A 17,035-nucleotide genomic window follows, 5' to 3' on the forward strand; every position below is an offset into this window, starting at 1 on the left:
CTGTGCCTGGTTCAGTATTGATTACTCTCAGAGCCCGGTTCAGTATTGATTACTCTCTGAGTCTGACTTAGTATTGATTAATCTCAGAGTCTGCTTCAGGATTGACGACCCGCAGTGTCTGGTTCAGTATTGATTACTCACAGTGCCTGGTTCACTATTGATTACTCTCAGTGTCTGGTTCAGTATTGATTACTCTCAGTGTCTGGTTCAGTATTGATTACTCTCAGTGTCTGGTTCACTATTGATTACTCTCAGTGTCTGGTTCAGTATTGATTACTCTCAGTGTCTGATTCAGTATTGATTATCTCAGTTTCTGGTTCAGTATTGATTATCTCAGTGTCTGCTTCAGTATAGATTACTCTCAGTGTCTGGTTCAGTATTGATTACTCTCAGTATCTGGTTCAGTATTGATTACTCTCAGAGCCTGGCTCAGTATTCATTACTCTCAGTGTCTGCTTAAGCATTGATTACTCTCACAGTCTGGTTCAGTATTGATTACTCTCAGTGTCTGGTTCAGTTTGGATTACTCTCAGTGTCTGGTTCATTATTGATTCCTCTCAGAGCCTGGCTCAGTATTGATTAATCACAGTGTCTGTTTAAGTATTGATTACGCTCAGAGCCCGGTTCAGTATTGATTATGCTCAGTGTCTGGGTCAGTATTGATTACTCTCAGAGCCTGGTTCAGTATTGATTACCCTCAGTGTCTGGTTCAGTATTGATTACTCTCAGTGTCTGGTTCAGTATTGATTACTCTCAATTTCTGGGTCTGTATTGATTACTCTCAGAGCCTGGATCAGTATTGATTACTTTCTGTGTCTGGTTCAGTATTGATTACTCTCAGAGCCTGGTTCGGTATTGATTACTTTTTGTGTCCGGTTCAGTATTGATTACTCTCAGAGCCCGGTTCAGTATTGATTACTCACAGTGTCTGGCTCAGTATTGATTACTCTCAGTGCCTGGTTCCGTATTGATTACTCTCTGAGTCACGTTCATTATTGATTACTCTCAGTGTCTGGTTCAGTATTGATTACTCTCAGAGCCTGGTTCAGTATTGATTACTCTCAGTGTCTGGTTCAGTATTGATTACTCTCAGTGTCTGGCTCAGTATTGATTAATCAAAGTGTCTGGTTCAGTATTGATTACTCTCAGAGCCCGGTTCAGTATTGATTATCTTCAGTGCCTGGTTCAGTATTAATTACTCTCAAAGCCTGGCTCAGTATTGATTACTTTGTGTGTCTGGCTCAGTATTGATTACTCTCAGTGTCTGGTTCAGTACTGATTACTCTCAGAACCTGGCTTAGTATTGACAAATCTCAGGGTCTGCTTCCGGATTGATGACTCTCAGTGTCTGGTTCCGTATTGATTACTCTCAGTGTCTGATTTAGCATTGATTACTCTCAGAGCCCAGTTCGGTATTGATTACACTCAGTGTGTTGTTCAAAATTGATTACTCTCAGTGTCTGGTTCAGTATTGATTACTCGCAGAGCCCGGTTCAGTATTGATTACTCTCAGTGCCTGGTTCAGTATTGATTACTCTCAGAGCCCGGTTCAGTATTGATTACTCTCAGTGTCTGGCTCATTATTGATTACTCTCAGTGTCTGGTTCAGTATTGATGACTCTCAGAGACTGGTTCAGTATTGATTACTGTCAGTGTCTGGTTCAGTATTGATTACTCTCAGTGTCTGGTTCAGTATTGATTACTCTCAATGTCTGGGTCTGTATTGATTACTCTCAGAGCCTGGATCATTATTGATTACTTTCTGTGTCTGGTTCAGTATTGATTACTCAGAGCCTGGTTCATTATTGATTACTTTCTGTGTCTGGTTCAGTATTGATTACTCTCAGAGCCCGGTTCAATATTGATTACTCTCAGTGTCTGGCTGGGTATTGATTACTCTCAGTGCCTGGTTCAGTATTGATGACTCTCAGAGCCCGGTTCAGTATTGATTACTCTCTGAGTCTGGCTTAGTATTGATTAATCTCAGAGTCTGCTTCAGGAATGACGGCTCTCAGTGTCTGGTTCAGTCTTGATTACTCTCAGTGTCTAGTTCACTATTGATTACTCTCAGTGTCTGGTTCAGTATTGATTATTCTCAGTGTCTGGTTCAGTATTGATTACTCTCAGTGTCTGGTTCAGTATTGATTCTCTCAGTGTCTGGTTCAGCAATGATTACTCTCAGAGCCTGGCTCAGTATCCATTACTCTCAGTGTCTGCCTAAGCATTGATTACTGTCAGAGCCTGGTTCAGTATTGATTAATTTCTGTGACCACTACATTATTGATTACTCTCTGTGTCTAGTTCAGTATTGATTACTCTCAGTGTCTGGTTCAGTATTTATGACTCTCAGTGTCTGGTTCAGTATTGATTACTCTCAGTGTCTGGGTCAGTATTGATTACTCTCAGAGCCTCGTTCAGTATTGATTACTCTCAGAGCCCGGTTCAGCATTGATTATTCTCAGTGTCTGGTTCAGTATTGATTACTCTCAGAGTCTGGTTCAGTATTGATGACTCTCAGTGCCTGGGTCAGTATTGATTACTCTCAGAGCCTGGCTCAGTATCCATTACTCTCAGAGCCTGGTTCAGTATTGATTACTCTCAGAGCCCGTTTCAGTATTGATTACTCTCAGTGTCTGGTTCAGTATTGATTACTCTCAGAGTCTGGTTCAGTATTAATGCATCTCAGTGCCTGGTTCACTATTGATTACTCTCAGTGTCTGGTTCAGTATTGATTACTCTCAGAGTCTGGTTCAGTATTGATGACTCTCAGTGCCTGGTTCAGTATTGGTTACTCTCAGTGCCTGGTTCAGTATTGATTACTCTCAGAGCCCGGTTCAGTATTGGTTACTTTCTGTGTCTGGCTTAGTATTGATTAATCTCAGAGTCTGCTTCAGGGTTGACGACTCTCAGTGTCTGGTTCAGTATTGATTACTCTCAGTGCCTGGTTCACTATTGATTACTCGCAGTGCCTGGTTCAGTACTGATTACTCTCAGAGCCCGGTTCAGTATAGATTACTTTCTCAGTCTGGCTTAGTATTGATTAATCTCAGAGTCTGCTTCAGGATTGACGACTCTCCGTGTCTGGTTCAGTATTGATTACTCTCAGTGCCTGGTTCACTATTGATTACTCTCAGTGTCTGGTTCAGTATTGATTACTCTCAGTGTCTGGTTCAGTATTGATTACTCTCAGTGTCTGGTTCACTATTGATTACTCTCAGTGTCTGGTTCAGTGTTGATTACTCTCAGTGTCTGGTTCAGTATTGATTATCTCAGTGTCTGGTTCAGTATTGATTGCTCTCAGTGTCTGGTTCAGTATTGATTACTCTCAGTATCTGGTTCAGTATTGATTACTCTCAGAGCCTGGCTCAGTATTCATTACTCTCATTGTCTGCTTAAGCATTGATTACTCTCAGAGCCTGGTTCAGTATTGATTACTCTCAGTGTCTGGTTCAGTTTGGATTACTCTCAGTGTCTGGTTCATTATTGATTCCTCTCAGAGCCTGGATCAGTATTGAATAATTTCTGTGCCCGGTTCATTATTGATTACTCTCTGTGTCTGATTCAGTATTTATTACTCTCAGTGTCTGGTTCAGTATTGGTTACTCTCAATGTCTGGTTCAGTATTGATTACTCTCAGAGCAAAGTTCAGTATTGATTACTCTCAGTGTCTAGTTCAGTATTTATGACTCCCAGTGTCTGGTTCAGTATTGATTACTCTCAGTGTCTGGGTCAGTATTGATTACTCTCAGAGCCTGGTTCAGTATTGATTACTCTCAGTGTCTGGTTCAGTATTTATTACTCTCAGTGTCTGGTTCAGTATTGATTACTCTCAATGTCTGGGTCTGTATTGATTACTCTCTAGCCTGGTTCAGTATTGATTACTTTCTGTGTCTGGTTCAGTATTGATTACTCTCAGAGCCTGGTTCAGTATTGATTACTTTCTGTGTCTGGCTCAGTATTGATTAATGAAAGTGTCTGGTTCAGTATTGTTTACTCTCAGAGCCCGGTTCAGTATTGATTATGCTCAGTGTCTGGTTCAGTATTAATTACTCTCAAAGCCTGGCGCAGTATTGATTACTTTGTGTTTCTGGCGCAGTATTGATTACTCTCAGTGTCTGGTTCAGTATTGATTACTCTCAGAGCCCGGTTCAGTATTGATTATGCTCAGTGTCTTGGTCAGCTTTGATTACTCTCAGAGCCTGGTTCAGTATTGATTACTCTCAGTGTCTGGTTCAGTATTGATTACTCTCAGTGTCTGGTTCAGTATTGATTACTCTCAATGTCTGGGTCTCTATTGATTACTCTCAGAGCCTGGATCAGTATTGATTACTCTCAGTGTCTGGTTCAGTATTGATTACTCTCAGAGCCTGGTTCAGTATTGATTACTTTCTGTGTCCGGTTCAGTATTGATTACTCTCAGAGCCCGGTTCAGTATTGATTACTCTCAGTGTCTGGTTCAGTATTGATTACTCTCAGAACCTGGTTCAGTATTGATTACTCTCAGTGTCTGCTTAAGCATTGATTGCGCTCAGTGTCTGGTTCAGTATTGATTACTCTTAGTGTCTGGTTCAGTATTGATGACTCTCAGAGCCTGGTTCAGTATTGATTACTCCCTGAGTCTCATTCAGTATTGATTACTCTCAGTGTCTGGTTCAGTATTGATTACTCTCAGAGCCTGGTTCAGTATTGATTACTCTCAGTGTCTGGTTCAGTATTCATTACTCTCAGTGTCTGGTTCAGTATTGATTACTCTCAGATCCTGGTTCAGTATTGATTACTCTCAGTGTCTGGTTCAGTTTGGATTAGTCTCAGTGTTTGGTTCATTATTGATTCCTCTCAGAGCCTGAATCAGAATTGAATAATTTCTGTGCCCGGTTCATTATTGATTACTCTCTGTGTCTGTTTCAGTCTTGATTACTCTCAGTGTCTGGTTCAGTATTGATTACTCTCAGAGACCAGTTCAGTATTGATTACTCTCAGTGTCTGGTTCAGTATTTATGACTCTCAGTGTCTGGTTCAGTATTGATTACTCTCAGTGTCTGGGTCAGTATTGATTACTCTCAGAGCCTGGTTCAGTATTGATTACTCTCAGTGTCTGGTTCAGTATTGATTACTATCTGTGCCTGGTTCAGTATTGATTATTCCCAGTGTCTGGTTCATTATTGATTCCTCTCAGGGCTTGGTTCAGTATTGATTACTCTCTGTGTCTGGTTCAGTATTGATTACTTTCTGTGTCTGATTCAGTATTGATTACTCCCAGTGTCTGGTTCAATATTGATTACTTTCTGTGTCTGGGTCAGTATTGATTAGCCTCAGAGCCTGGTTCAGTATTGATTACTTTCAGTGTCTGGTTCAGTATTGATTACTCTCAGAGCCTGGTTCAGTATTGATTACTCTCAGTGTCCGGTTCGGTATTGATTACTCTCTGTGTCTGGTTCTGTGTTTGGTTCAGTATTGATTACTCCCAGTGTCTGGTTCAATATTGATTACTTTCTGTGTCTGGTTCAGTATTGATTACTCTCAGTACCTGGTTCAGTATTGATTACTCTCAGTGTCCAGTTCAGTATTGATTACTCTCAGTGCCTGATTAATATTGAATACTCTCAAAGCCTGGCTCAGTATTGATTACTCTCAGTGTCTGGTTCAGTACTGATTACTCGCAGATCCTGGCTTTGTATTGATTATTCTCAGAGTCTGCTTCAGGATTGATGACTCTCAGTGTCTGTTTAATATTGATCACTCTCAGTGTTTGGTTCCGTATTGATTACTCTCAATGTCTGTATAATATTGATTACTCTCAGTGTCTGGTTCGGTATTGATTACTCTCAGTGTCTGGCTCAGTATTGCTTGCTCTCAGTTTCTGATTTAGTATTGATTACTCTCAGACCCTGGTTCAGTATTTATCACTTTCTGTTTCTGGTTCAGTATTGATTACTCTCAGAGCCTGGTTTAATATTGATTACTTGCTGTGCCTGGCTGAGTATTGTTTACTCTCAGAGCCTGGTTCAGTATTGATTACTCTCAGTGTCTGATTTAGTGTTGATTACTCTCGGAATCTGATTAGATATTGATTACTCTCAGTGTCTGGTTCAGTATTGATTACTCTCAGTGTCTGGTTCAGTATTGATTACTCTCAGTGTCTGGGTCAGTATTGATTACTCTCAGTGCCTGGTTCAGTATTGTTTACTCTCAGAGCCAAGATCAGTTTTGATCACTTTCTGTGTCTTGTTCAGTATTGATTACTGTAATGAAATGTGTTTGGCTTGCCTGTATTCGTTTTGCACTCATGTATATTACCCTCCCCCACACGGTCACTCCCTCTTTCCTGACTAACCTGGAAGGCTCCAGGTCTTGGCTCTTGGCTCCACCCCTGACTTCTCTTACATAAAGATCCCAGGATCTGTATGACTCATTCCTGCGAGCCAGTCAGTGTGTTGAGTTGTTAGCTCTGATCTTAGTGATTAAAAGCCAACTTGTTAAAGTATAACTTCTAGTTTTGTGTTTATTGAAGGCACATCAATTACTCTCAGAGCCTGGTTCAGTATTGATTACTCTCAGTGTCTGGTTCAGTATTGATTACTCTCAAAGCCTGGCTCTGTATTGATTATTCTCAGTGTCTGTTTCAGTATTGATTGCTCTCAGTTTCTGGTTCAGTATTGATTACTCTCAGTGTCTGGTTCAGTAATGATTACTCTCAGTGTCTGGTTCAGTATTGATTACTCTCAGTGTCTGGTTCAGTACTTATTACTCTCTGAGTCTGGCTTAGTTTTGATTAATCTCAGAGTCTGGTTCAGTATTGATTACTCTCTGTGTCTGCTTCATGATGGATGACTCTCAGTGCCTGGTTCAGTATTGATTACTCTCAGAGACTGGTTCAGCATTGATTACTCTCAGTGTCTGGCTTAGTATTGATTAATCTCAGAGTCAGATTCAGTATTGATTACTCTCTGTGTCTGGTTCAGTATTGATTATTCTCAGTGTCTGGTTCAGTATTGATTACTCTCAGTGTCTGCTTCAGTATTGATTACTCTCAGACCCCTGTTGAGTATTCATTACTCTTAGTGTCTGGTTCAGTATTGATTACTGTGAGAGCCTGGTTCACTATTGATTACTCTCAGTGTCTGGTTCAGTATTGATTACTCTCTGTGTCTGGTTCAGTCTTGATTACTCTCAGTGCCTGGTTCATTATTGATTACTCTCAGTGTCTGGTTCAGTATTGATTACTCTCAGAGCCTGGTTCAATATTGATAACTCTCAGTGTCTAGTTCAGCATTGATTACTCTGAGAGCCTGGTTAAGTATTGATTACTCGCAGTGTCTGATTCAGTATTGATTACTCTCTGTGTCTGGTTCTGTCTTGATTACTCTCAGTGCCTGGTTCAGTATTGATTACTATCTGTGCCTGGTTCAGTATTGATTATTCCCAGTGTCTGGTTCATTATTGATTCCACTCAGAGCCTGGTTCAGTATTGGTTACTATCTGTGCCTGGTTCAGTATTGATTTTTCCCTGTGTCTGGTTCATTATTGATTCCACTCAGAGCCTGGTTCAGTATTGATTACTTTCTGTGTCTGGTTCAGTATTGATTACTCTCAGTGCCTGGTTCAGTATTGATTACTCTCTGTGTCTGGTTCAATCTTGATTACTCTCAGTGTCTGGTTCAGTATTGATTACTCTCAGAGCCCAGTTCAGTATTGATTACTCTCTGTGTATGGTTCAGTATTGATGACTCTCAGTGTCTGGTTCAGCTTTGATTACTCTCAGTGTCTGGTTCAGTATTGATTATCTCAGAGCCCTGTTCAGTATTGGTTGCTCTCAATGTCTGTTTAATATTGATTACTCTCAGTGTCTGGTTCAGTATTGATTGCTCTCAATGTCTGGGTCAGTATTGATTACTCTCAGAGCCTGGATCTGTATTGATTACTTTCTGTGTCTGGTTCAATACTGATTACTCTCAGAGCCTGGTTCAGTATTGATTACTTTCTGTGTCTCGTTCAGTATTGATTACTCTCAGAGCCTGGTGTGTAGTGATTACTGTCAGAGCCTGGCTCAGTATTGATTAATCACAGTGTCTGATTTAGTATTGATTACTCGCAGAGCCCGGTTCAGTATTGATTATGCTCAATGGCTCATTAAGTATTGATTACTCTCAGTTTCTGTTTCACTATTGATTACTCTCAGTGTCTGGTTCAGTATTGATTACTCTCAAAGCCTGGCTCTGTATTGATTACTCTCAGTGTCTGTTTCAGTATTGATTACTCTCAGTGTCTGTTTCAGTATTGATTACTCTCAGTGTCTGGGTCAGTATTCATGGCTCTCAGAGTCTGGTTCAGTATTGATTACTCTCAGTGTCTGGTGTAGTATTGATTACTCTCAGAGCCCGGTTCAGTATTGATTACTCTCAGTGTCTGTTTCAGTATTGATTACTCTCAGTGTCTGGATCAGTACTGATGACTCTCAGAGTCTGGTTCAGTATTGATTACTCTCAGTGTCTGATGTAGTATTGATTACTCTCAAAACCTGGCTCAGTATTGATTACTCTCAGTGTCTGGTTCAGTATTGATTACTCTCAGTGTTTGGATCAGTATTGCTGACTCTCAGAGTCTGGTTCAGTATTGATTACTCTCAGTGTCTGGTGTAGTATTGATTACTCTCAGTGTCTGGTTCAGTATTGATTACTCTCAGTTTCTGTTTCACTATTGATTACTCTCAGTGTCTGGTTCAGTATTGATTACTCTCAAAGCCTGGCTCTGTATTGATTACTCTCAGTGTCTGTTTCAGTATTGATTACTCTCAGTGTCTGTTTCAGTATTGATTACTCTCAGTGTCTGGGTCAGTATTGATGGCTCTCAGAGTCTGGTTCAGTATTTATTACTCTCAGTGTCTGGTGTAGTTTTGATTACTCTCAGAGCCCGGTTCAGTATTGATTACTCTCAGTGTCTGTTTCAGTATTGATTACTCTCAGTGTCTGGATCAGTACTGATGACTCTCAGAGTCTGGTTCAGTATTGATTACTCTCAGTGTCTGGTTCAGTATTGATTACTCTCAAAGCCTGGCTCAGTATTGATTACTCTCAGTGTCTGGTTCAGTATTGATTACTCTCAGTGTCTGTTTCAGTATTGATTACTCTCAGTGTCTGTTTCAGTATTGATTACTCTCAGTGTTTGGATCAGTATTGCTGACTCTCAGAGTCTGGTTCAGTATTGATTAGTCTCAGTGTCTGGTTCAGTATTGATTACTCTCAAAGCCTGGCTCTGTATTGATTACTCTCAGTGTCTGTTTCAGTATTGATTACTCTCAGTTTCTGGTTCAGTATTGATTACTCTCAGTGTCTGGTTCAGTAATGATTAATCTCAGAGTCTGGTTCAGTATTGATTACTCTCTGTGTCTGCTTCAGGATGGATGACTCTCAGTGTCTGGTTCAGTATTGATTACTCTCAATCTCTGGTTCAGTATTGATTACCCTCAGAGCCTGGTTCAGTATTGATTACTCTCAGTGTCTGGTTCAGTATTGATTACTCTCAGTGTCTGGTTCAGTATTGATTGCTCTCAGTGTCTGGTTTAGTATTGTTTACTCTCAGTGTCTGGTTCAGTATTGATGACTCTCAGAGCCTGGTTCAGTATTGATTACTCTCAGTGTCTGGTTCAGTATTGATTACTCTCAGTGTCTGGTTCAGTATTGATTGCTCTCAGTGTCTGGTTTAGTATTGTTTACTCTCAGTGTCTGGTTCAGTATTGATTACTCTCTGTGTCTGGTTCAGTATTGATTATTCTCAGTGTCTGGTTCAGTATTGATTACTCTCAGTGTCTGCTTCAGTATTGATTACTCTCAGACCCCTGTTGAGTATTCATTACTCTTAGTGTCTGGTTCAGTATTGATTACTGTGAGAGCCTGGTTCACTATTGATTACTCTCAGTGTCTGGTTCAGTATTGATTACTCTCTGTGTCTGGTTCAGTCTTGATTACTCTCAGTGCCTGGTTCATTATTGATTACTCTCAGTGTCTGGTTCAGTATTGATTACTCTCAGAGCCTGGTTCAATATTGATAACTCTCAGTGTCTAGTTCAGCATTGATTACTCTGAGAGCCTGGTTAAGTATTGATTACTCGCAGTGTCTGATTCAGTATTGATTACTCTCTGTGTCTGGTTCTGTCTTGATTACTCTCAGTGCCTGGTTCAGTATTGATTACTATCTGTGCCTGGTTCAGTATTGATTATTCCCAGTGTCTGGTTCATTATTGATTCCACTCAGAGCCTGGTTCAGTATTGGTTACTATCTGTGCCTGGTTCAGTATTGATTTTTCCCTGTGTCTGGTTCATTATTGATTCCACTCAGAGCCTGGTTCAGTATTAATTACTTTCTGTGTCTGGTTCAGTATTGATTACTCTCAGTGCCTGGTTCAGTATTGATTACTCTCTGTGTCTGGTTCAATCTTGATTACTCTCAGTGTCTGGTTCAGTATTGATTACTCTCAGAGCCCAGTTCAGTATTGATTACTCTCTGTGTATGGTTCAGTATTGATGACTCTCAGTGTCTGGTTCAGCTTTGATTACTCTCAGTGTCTGGTTCAGTATTGATTATCTCAGAGCCCTGTTCAGTATTGGTTGCTCTCAATGTCTGTTTAATATTGATTACTCTCAGTGTCTGGTTCAGTATTGATTGCTCTCAATGTCTGGGTCAGTATTGATTACTCTCAGAGCCTGGATCTGTATTGATTACTTTCTGTGTCTGGTTCAATACTGATTACTCTCAGAGCCTGGTTCAGTATTGATTACTTTCTGTGTCTCGTTCAGTATTGATTACTCTCAGAGCCTGGTGTGTAGTGATTACTGTCAGAGCCTGGCTCAGTATTGATTAATCACAGTGTCTGATTTAGTATTGATTACTCGCAGAGCCCGGTTCAGTATTGATTATGCTCAATGGCTCATTAAGTATTGATTACTCTCAGTTTCTGTTTCACTATTGATTACTCTCAGTGTCTGGTTCAGTATTGATTACTCTCAAAGCCTGGCTCTGTATTGATTACTCTCAGTGTCTGTTTCAGTATTGATTACTCTCAGTGTCTGTTTCAGTATTGATTACTCTCAGTGTCTGGGTCAGTATTCATGGCTCTCAGAGTCTGGTTCAGTATTGATTACTCTCAGTGTCTGGTGTAGTATTGATTACTCTCAGAGCCCGGTTCAGTATTGATTACTCTCAGTGTCTGTTTCAGTATTGATTACTCTCAGTGTCTGGATCAGTACTGATGACTCTCAGAGTCTGGTTCAGTATTGATTACTCTCAGTGTCTGATGTAGTATTGATTACTCTCAAAACCTGGCTCAGTATTGATTACTCTCAGTGTCTGGTTCAGTATTGATTACTCTCAGTGTTTGGATCAGTATTGCTGACTCTCAGAGTCTGGTTCAGTATTGATTACTCTCAGTGTCTGGTGTAGTATTGATTACTCTCAGTGTCTGGTTCAGTATTGATTACTCTCAGTTTCTGTTTCACTATTGATTACTCTCAGTGTCTGGTTCAGTATTGATTACTCTCAAAGCCTGGCTCTGTATTGATTACTCTCAGTGTCTGTTTCAGTATTGATTACTCTCAGTGTCTGTTTCAGTATTGATTACTCTCAGTGTCTGGGTCAGTATTGATGGCTCTCAGAGTCTGGTTCAGTATTTATTACTCTCAGTGTCTGGTGTAGTTTTGATTACTCTCAGAGCCCGGTTCAGTATTGATTACTCTCAGTGTCTGTTTCAGTATTGATTACTCTCAGTGTCTGGATCAGTACTGATGACTCTCAGAGTCTGGTTCAGTATTGATTACTCTCAGTGTCTGGTTCAGTATTGATTACTCTCAAAGCCTGGCTCAGTATTGATTACTCTCAGTGTCTGGTTCAGTATTGATTACTCTCAGTGTCTGTTTCAGTATTGATTACTCTCAGTGTCTGTTTCAGTATTGATTACTCTCAGTGTTTGGATCAGTATTGCTGACTCTCAGAGTCTGGTTCAGTATTGATTAGTCTCAGTGTCTGGTTCAGTATTGATTACTCTCAAAGCCTGGCTCTGTATTGATTACTCTCAGTGTCTGTTTCAGTATTGATTACTCTCAGTTTCTGGTTCAGTATTGATTACTCTCAGTGTCTGGTTCAGTAATGATTAATCTCAGAGTCTGGTTCAGTATTGATTACTCTCTGTGTCTGCTTCAGGATGGATGACTCTCAGTGTCTGGTTCAGTATTGATTACTCTCAATCTCTGGTTCAGTATTGATTACCCTCAGAGCCTGGTTCAGTATTGATTACTCTCAGTGTCTGGTTCAGTATTGATTACTCTCAGTGTCTGGTTCAGTATTGATTGCTCTCAGTGTCTGGTTTAGTATTGTTTACTCTCAGTGTCTGGTTCAGTATTGATGACTCTCAGAGCCTGGTTCAGTATTGATTACTCTCAGAGCCTGGTTCAGTATTGATTACTCTCAGAGCCTGGTTCAGACTCCACTGCCTCTCTGCCCCGGAAGTGCTGACGTTTCCAGGTGCCGGCGCTCGGTCTCGCTGCAAGATGTCGGATCCGGGGAAGCAGGACATCAGCTCCATCTTCAAGCGACTGCGTTCCGTCGCCAGTAACAAGGTGAGGCCTGACAGCGGCCGGCTCGAATGGTGAGGGGTGCCGGCAGGCGTGGGGAGGGGCGGCCGGGCTGGGCCGGAGAGCGAGTATCTGCTCGGTTTCTGCCGCTTCGGACCCGACTGAAGTGACACGTCGCACACTGATGCTGGACTCGGCCTACGCAGGCCGGGCTGGAGGGGGCGAAGGCCGCAACAGCACAGGCCGGGGATTAATGGGAATCAGTAGCTGACCACACAGGCATTTATATCCAATATGTGAAAAACTGGGCAAGGTTTTGTGTGTAGGTCTGTCCTCGGCAGGCTCTGCTCTCACAGCTGTCGTGAATTGTAAGGGGGCGGATGGGGTTGAGAGTGTGGAATTGAGGGAAAACTTAGATGAATTATTGTGATAAACGGCACTGATCATTCGCAAACTCTGGATATTACTGCTACTGGGATGTAAGTGTGTAAAGTTTGCGTCAGGATTGAAATTTGCAATGTGTCTTTTTATAGGTTAAAATTAAAATATCATCCCGATCTCACCCAGATGTATTTAATCTGTGCAGACGCCTGCCCCAACATATGCTTTCTGAACTACTACTGTGTGTTGGCATATACCCTTTAGAAATTATTTCATCCTGTATATACCAGCTGGTGTCAGATGGTATTGGAACCCTTTGCTGGAAAATTGCAGTGTTTTTAATTCAATTACTGTATTTAATGGTGATCTTTAAGTAATCCCCTTTTTGCAATGAGACGTCCCAAATGGAAAACTGAATAGCAAATGCAGTAAAATCTGTTTATGAAAATCTGATTAACTTGTTGGCAATTTTGTGTGTGTTGCACTGGCTCTAGTGACAAATCCAGTAGACATTGAGTCACCCGTTTCTCTGATCTATTGCATGTATCTGAATTGGACTGAAAAATAATTCATGTTTTCCATTGTACAGCCAAATAGCCATAAAGACCAGGAAGATCTGAGTTTCAATCCCAGTTGGGGTAATGTCTGAGGCCCCTGGCTAGGGAAGGGAAAACAGTCAGGGTTCATCTCCTGATTGCAATCCACTGACTTCTGAAGGAAAGTGTGGAGATTAGACATAGATAAACTCATGCTTGGCTGTTATGCCTTCCATGATTGAATACCTGCAAACACACTCACTGTCTAAACTCTAATGCACACAAAGAATGGCTACTTGGACAAGAAAGTGGAGGGCTGCCAGCACTGTGGAATCATATTTAGAGTACAAACCTAAAGGATCCAGTTCAATCACATTAAATTACTGAGTTTCATAGTATATTCAAGATGAGCTTGAGGGCTGGGTAACATAATCGCATGCAAATAAATTTGCTATATTTTGCAAAAGTACAGTTTGGACTGACATAGAAAAGGTACTTAATTCCTCAGACGGAGAGATGCTTGTTGTCTTGGAAGTATTTTTGGTCATTGGTTCCAAAATAGCAGTTGAAACTTGTTGCTGTGTCTTTTTATGAAAGGTACATGATGGTTTAGTAGATATCTTTATGTACACAGGTTGGGATGTGTATTCAGTTTGATCGTTGTCTTACAAACAGCTTAAACAAATGAAGATGTCAGCCCAAATAGGCAGTTGGAATTTGACCACTTTAGTGTTGTGTCAGTGGAATGCCAATGAATGCTTTTCAAACTTTGTTACTGTTATCTTGCTGAAAATGATAAAGGTGACCTGGCTTAGGTGAAAGGGCAATAAAGGTGGTGATGTTGACAGTATATGCCCTTGTTTAACTTGTATCATCTTTAAAATGTAAACTGATTAAATATTTTCCTGTATTTTATAGTTTTGACATCCTAACTGGAAATCAGATAGGTAGTGCAGGTCTGTTAAAATATGGTTTCTTAACATTGGCCAAGCCTCGCTTCCCTCTGCTTAAAATTCCTCAGAACATCAGTTGCAAAATTGGATTACTTTCAATTTATTTATTGAGATAATCCAATAGAGATTGAATTGGTGCGTTAGTGTACTGTGCTATAGAGTGGTCGGGTGCTTGTGAGTGAGAGTTCCAGATTTTGGTGGAGCTCACCTGGGAAGAAAGAATGGGTGCCTCGTGCTGACTCACCACTGTGTGCTGGAATGCCCCATGCTGTCACGCCACCACAAATTGTTTTCTCCCTTTCAAACAGAAACCATTTGTATTACATTGATTTCTAAATTAACCATAAGAAATAAACTCCGTTCAGCATGTATAACATTCTGTTTTCATCAGTTATATATCTTTAATTTTTTGATATTTTATGCTGTATTTGCCCAGAGCTAGAGAAGCGGAAATCTGATGACTGCAATGCTCCCACACACTCTCCCACAGGTTAGTTAGAAAACAACATTGCAAGAGATATGGGAATAAATGTCCAGGAGTAGAGCATGAGACCCAGAGAGAGGACAGTTTCCTTTATTTGATAGGTTTTAATTGGTGGAAGATGATCTTTAGCTCCATAACTCATTCTCTGTCATATAAAGAGTGAAGGTGAATTTCCTGATCTTATTACCAACGTGACCAATGGTCTTCCTTGAGATCGTAAATGTATAGAATGATCAGCATTGTTGTACTAGTTACAATTATGCAGCTTTCACATTTAATTAACTATATGAGTGTAGGAATAATCTAGAAATCTATTAGTTTTGGAATAACCATAATAAATATATGGTTGGACCTGTTCCCATCTTGGGGTCTATACACGATGGTAGCCAGCCACCTTTGCTAAAAGTTCAGTCAGTTCACCTAGCTAGTTGGGTCATATTTAAAGGGCTTTCTGCCTAAACAAGTTGTATCATAGTCTTGTTTACATTTCTAAAAGGTTATTATATCCGTTATTTAGCCTCCTTATTTATATGTGACTGACTCATCTATCAGTACACAGTTGAAAAAAACAATCGAAGATTCTAATCATGTTCTGAAACAACCGTATGGAGAGCAGACCAGGTGCTGCCCAGAGGGCAAGGGTCAGTACCCCCTTGAGCTGGTCTCAAAGCAGCAATGGCAGAGACTACTCCCTCAACCAGGGATGTCGCAAGGAAATTCAAGAAATGGGAAGGGGAAAATGCTTTGGAAAAAAACAATGTCACAGTAGCTGAGCCTCAACAGTCTGGCCATCACTTCTCGGTATCATGTGTTACTTGTGATATTGTATAAGATGTCATGCTGAATGTTATTTGGGGCACCAACACGACAGCTGCTCAGAGCAGAGGCCAGCAGCTGCTGAAAACCACACCAGGTAACCAAGTTTGTGATCTGTAATAGTTACCATTAAAATAGAATGTTACAATTCAGAAAAAGGCTATTCAGCCCATCCATCCTGTGCTAGCTCTCTGAAAGAGCTATCCACTTAGTCCAATTCCCCTGCCTTTTTCCCACACCCTTCAACATTTTTCTTTTTCAAATATTTATCCACTATCTTCTCAAAAGCTATTCTGCTTTCACTAACTTTATAGTAGGGCACTCCATATACAGGAAACTCTTTGATATCCGGCACCGACAGGACCGCTGTGTTGCCGGTTGATCAAAAATTCCGGATGGCGGAGAGGGTTATCTACCGAGGCTATTTTTAACAAAGAAAAATTTTAAAAAATCAAGAAATGTGCAGTATACAGTAATTGGGTACTTACCTACAGAATGTTGTGTTAAATGGATGGTGGAAGATGCTTGATTAAGTACAGTACTGCCAGCTGAGGGTAATGCAATGCAATGACTACCAGCAGCGTGGGAGACACGCAGTACCCCTGTAAAATGGCAGATCAGAAGAGACTACCGGCAGCGCGGGAGAGTCAGACTCCTGTTACAGGGGTATTGAGGTGTTCCGGCTTCTGACAGCGCCAAGAAACCGAGTAGTGGCAGTTTGGCGAACTATCCCCACTGACTAACTTGGCCACCGCAGGAGACTCGGACTCTGATTCGGCAACATTGCCGGTTATTGAGGTGTTGTTTTTGGAGCGAGAATTTTGCTGGTTAATATAGAATTCCAGATATTTAGGTGCCGTTTAAACGAGAGATTCCTGTAGTAGCACGTCAGCAACCTTCTACATAAAAAAAGTTCTCCTAATTTCTTCCTTTGTCCTTTTGATGATAACCCTAATTCATTACTGATTTACCAACCATTGGAAATAGTTTTCCCCTATTTTTCTCATCAAAGCCTCTTATAATTTTGAACACCTCTATCAGATCTCATCTTAATCTTCCCTGCTGTAGTGAAAAGAACCCCAGTTTCCCCAGTCACTCCTTGTAACTAAAGCCTTCCTGATATCACCTTAGTGCATCTCTTCTGCATCCTCTCCCTGGCCTTGGCATCTTTCCTAAAACAGAGCATTTAAAACTGGACACAATATTCTAGCTGTGACCTAACCAATGATTTGTATAGGTTTCGCATTACCTCTTTGTATTTGGACCCTATGCCCGTTTATAAAACCTAGGATCCCATATACT

The 17,035-nt window shown here is 40.8% G+C and overlaps 1 protein-coding gene across 4 annotated transcripts in view; it reads left to right on the plus strand.

Moving 5' to 3' along the window:
- Positions 1-12,477: 12,477 nt before the first annotated feature.
- The window catches only part of LOC147106139 (ADP-ribosylation factor GTPase-activating protein 3-like), an 84,139-nt gene continuing 79,581 nt past the window's right edge, over positions 12,478-17,035 (plus strand). For 2 of the 4 annotated variants that reach the window (XM_086008960.1, XM_086008963.1), the window contains exon 1: positions 12,480-12,608. In XM_086008960.1, the coding sequence (XP_085865086.1) occupies positions 12,540-12,608 (69 nt within the window). In that variant the 5' untranslated portion in view covers positions 12,480-12,539. Of the gene's footprint in view, positions 12,609-14,869; positions 14,924-17,035 lie in introns of all 4 variants that reach the window. The other 2 variants (XM_086008962.1, XM_086008964.1) reach the window with 2 other exon arrangements.

Source organism: Somniosus microcephalus, chromosome 16 (assembly GCF_052327205.1).
Source record: "Somniosus microcephalus isolate GS21.2 chromosome 16, FLI_Smic_1.0, whole genome shotgun sequence".
Taxonomy (NCBI): Eukaryota; Metazoa; Chordata; class Chondrichthyes; order Squaliformes; family Somniosidae; genus Somniosus; species Somniosus microcephalus.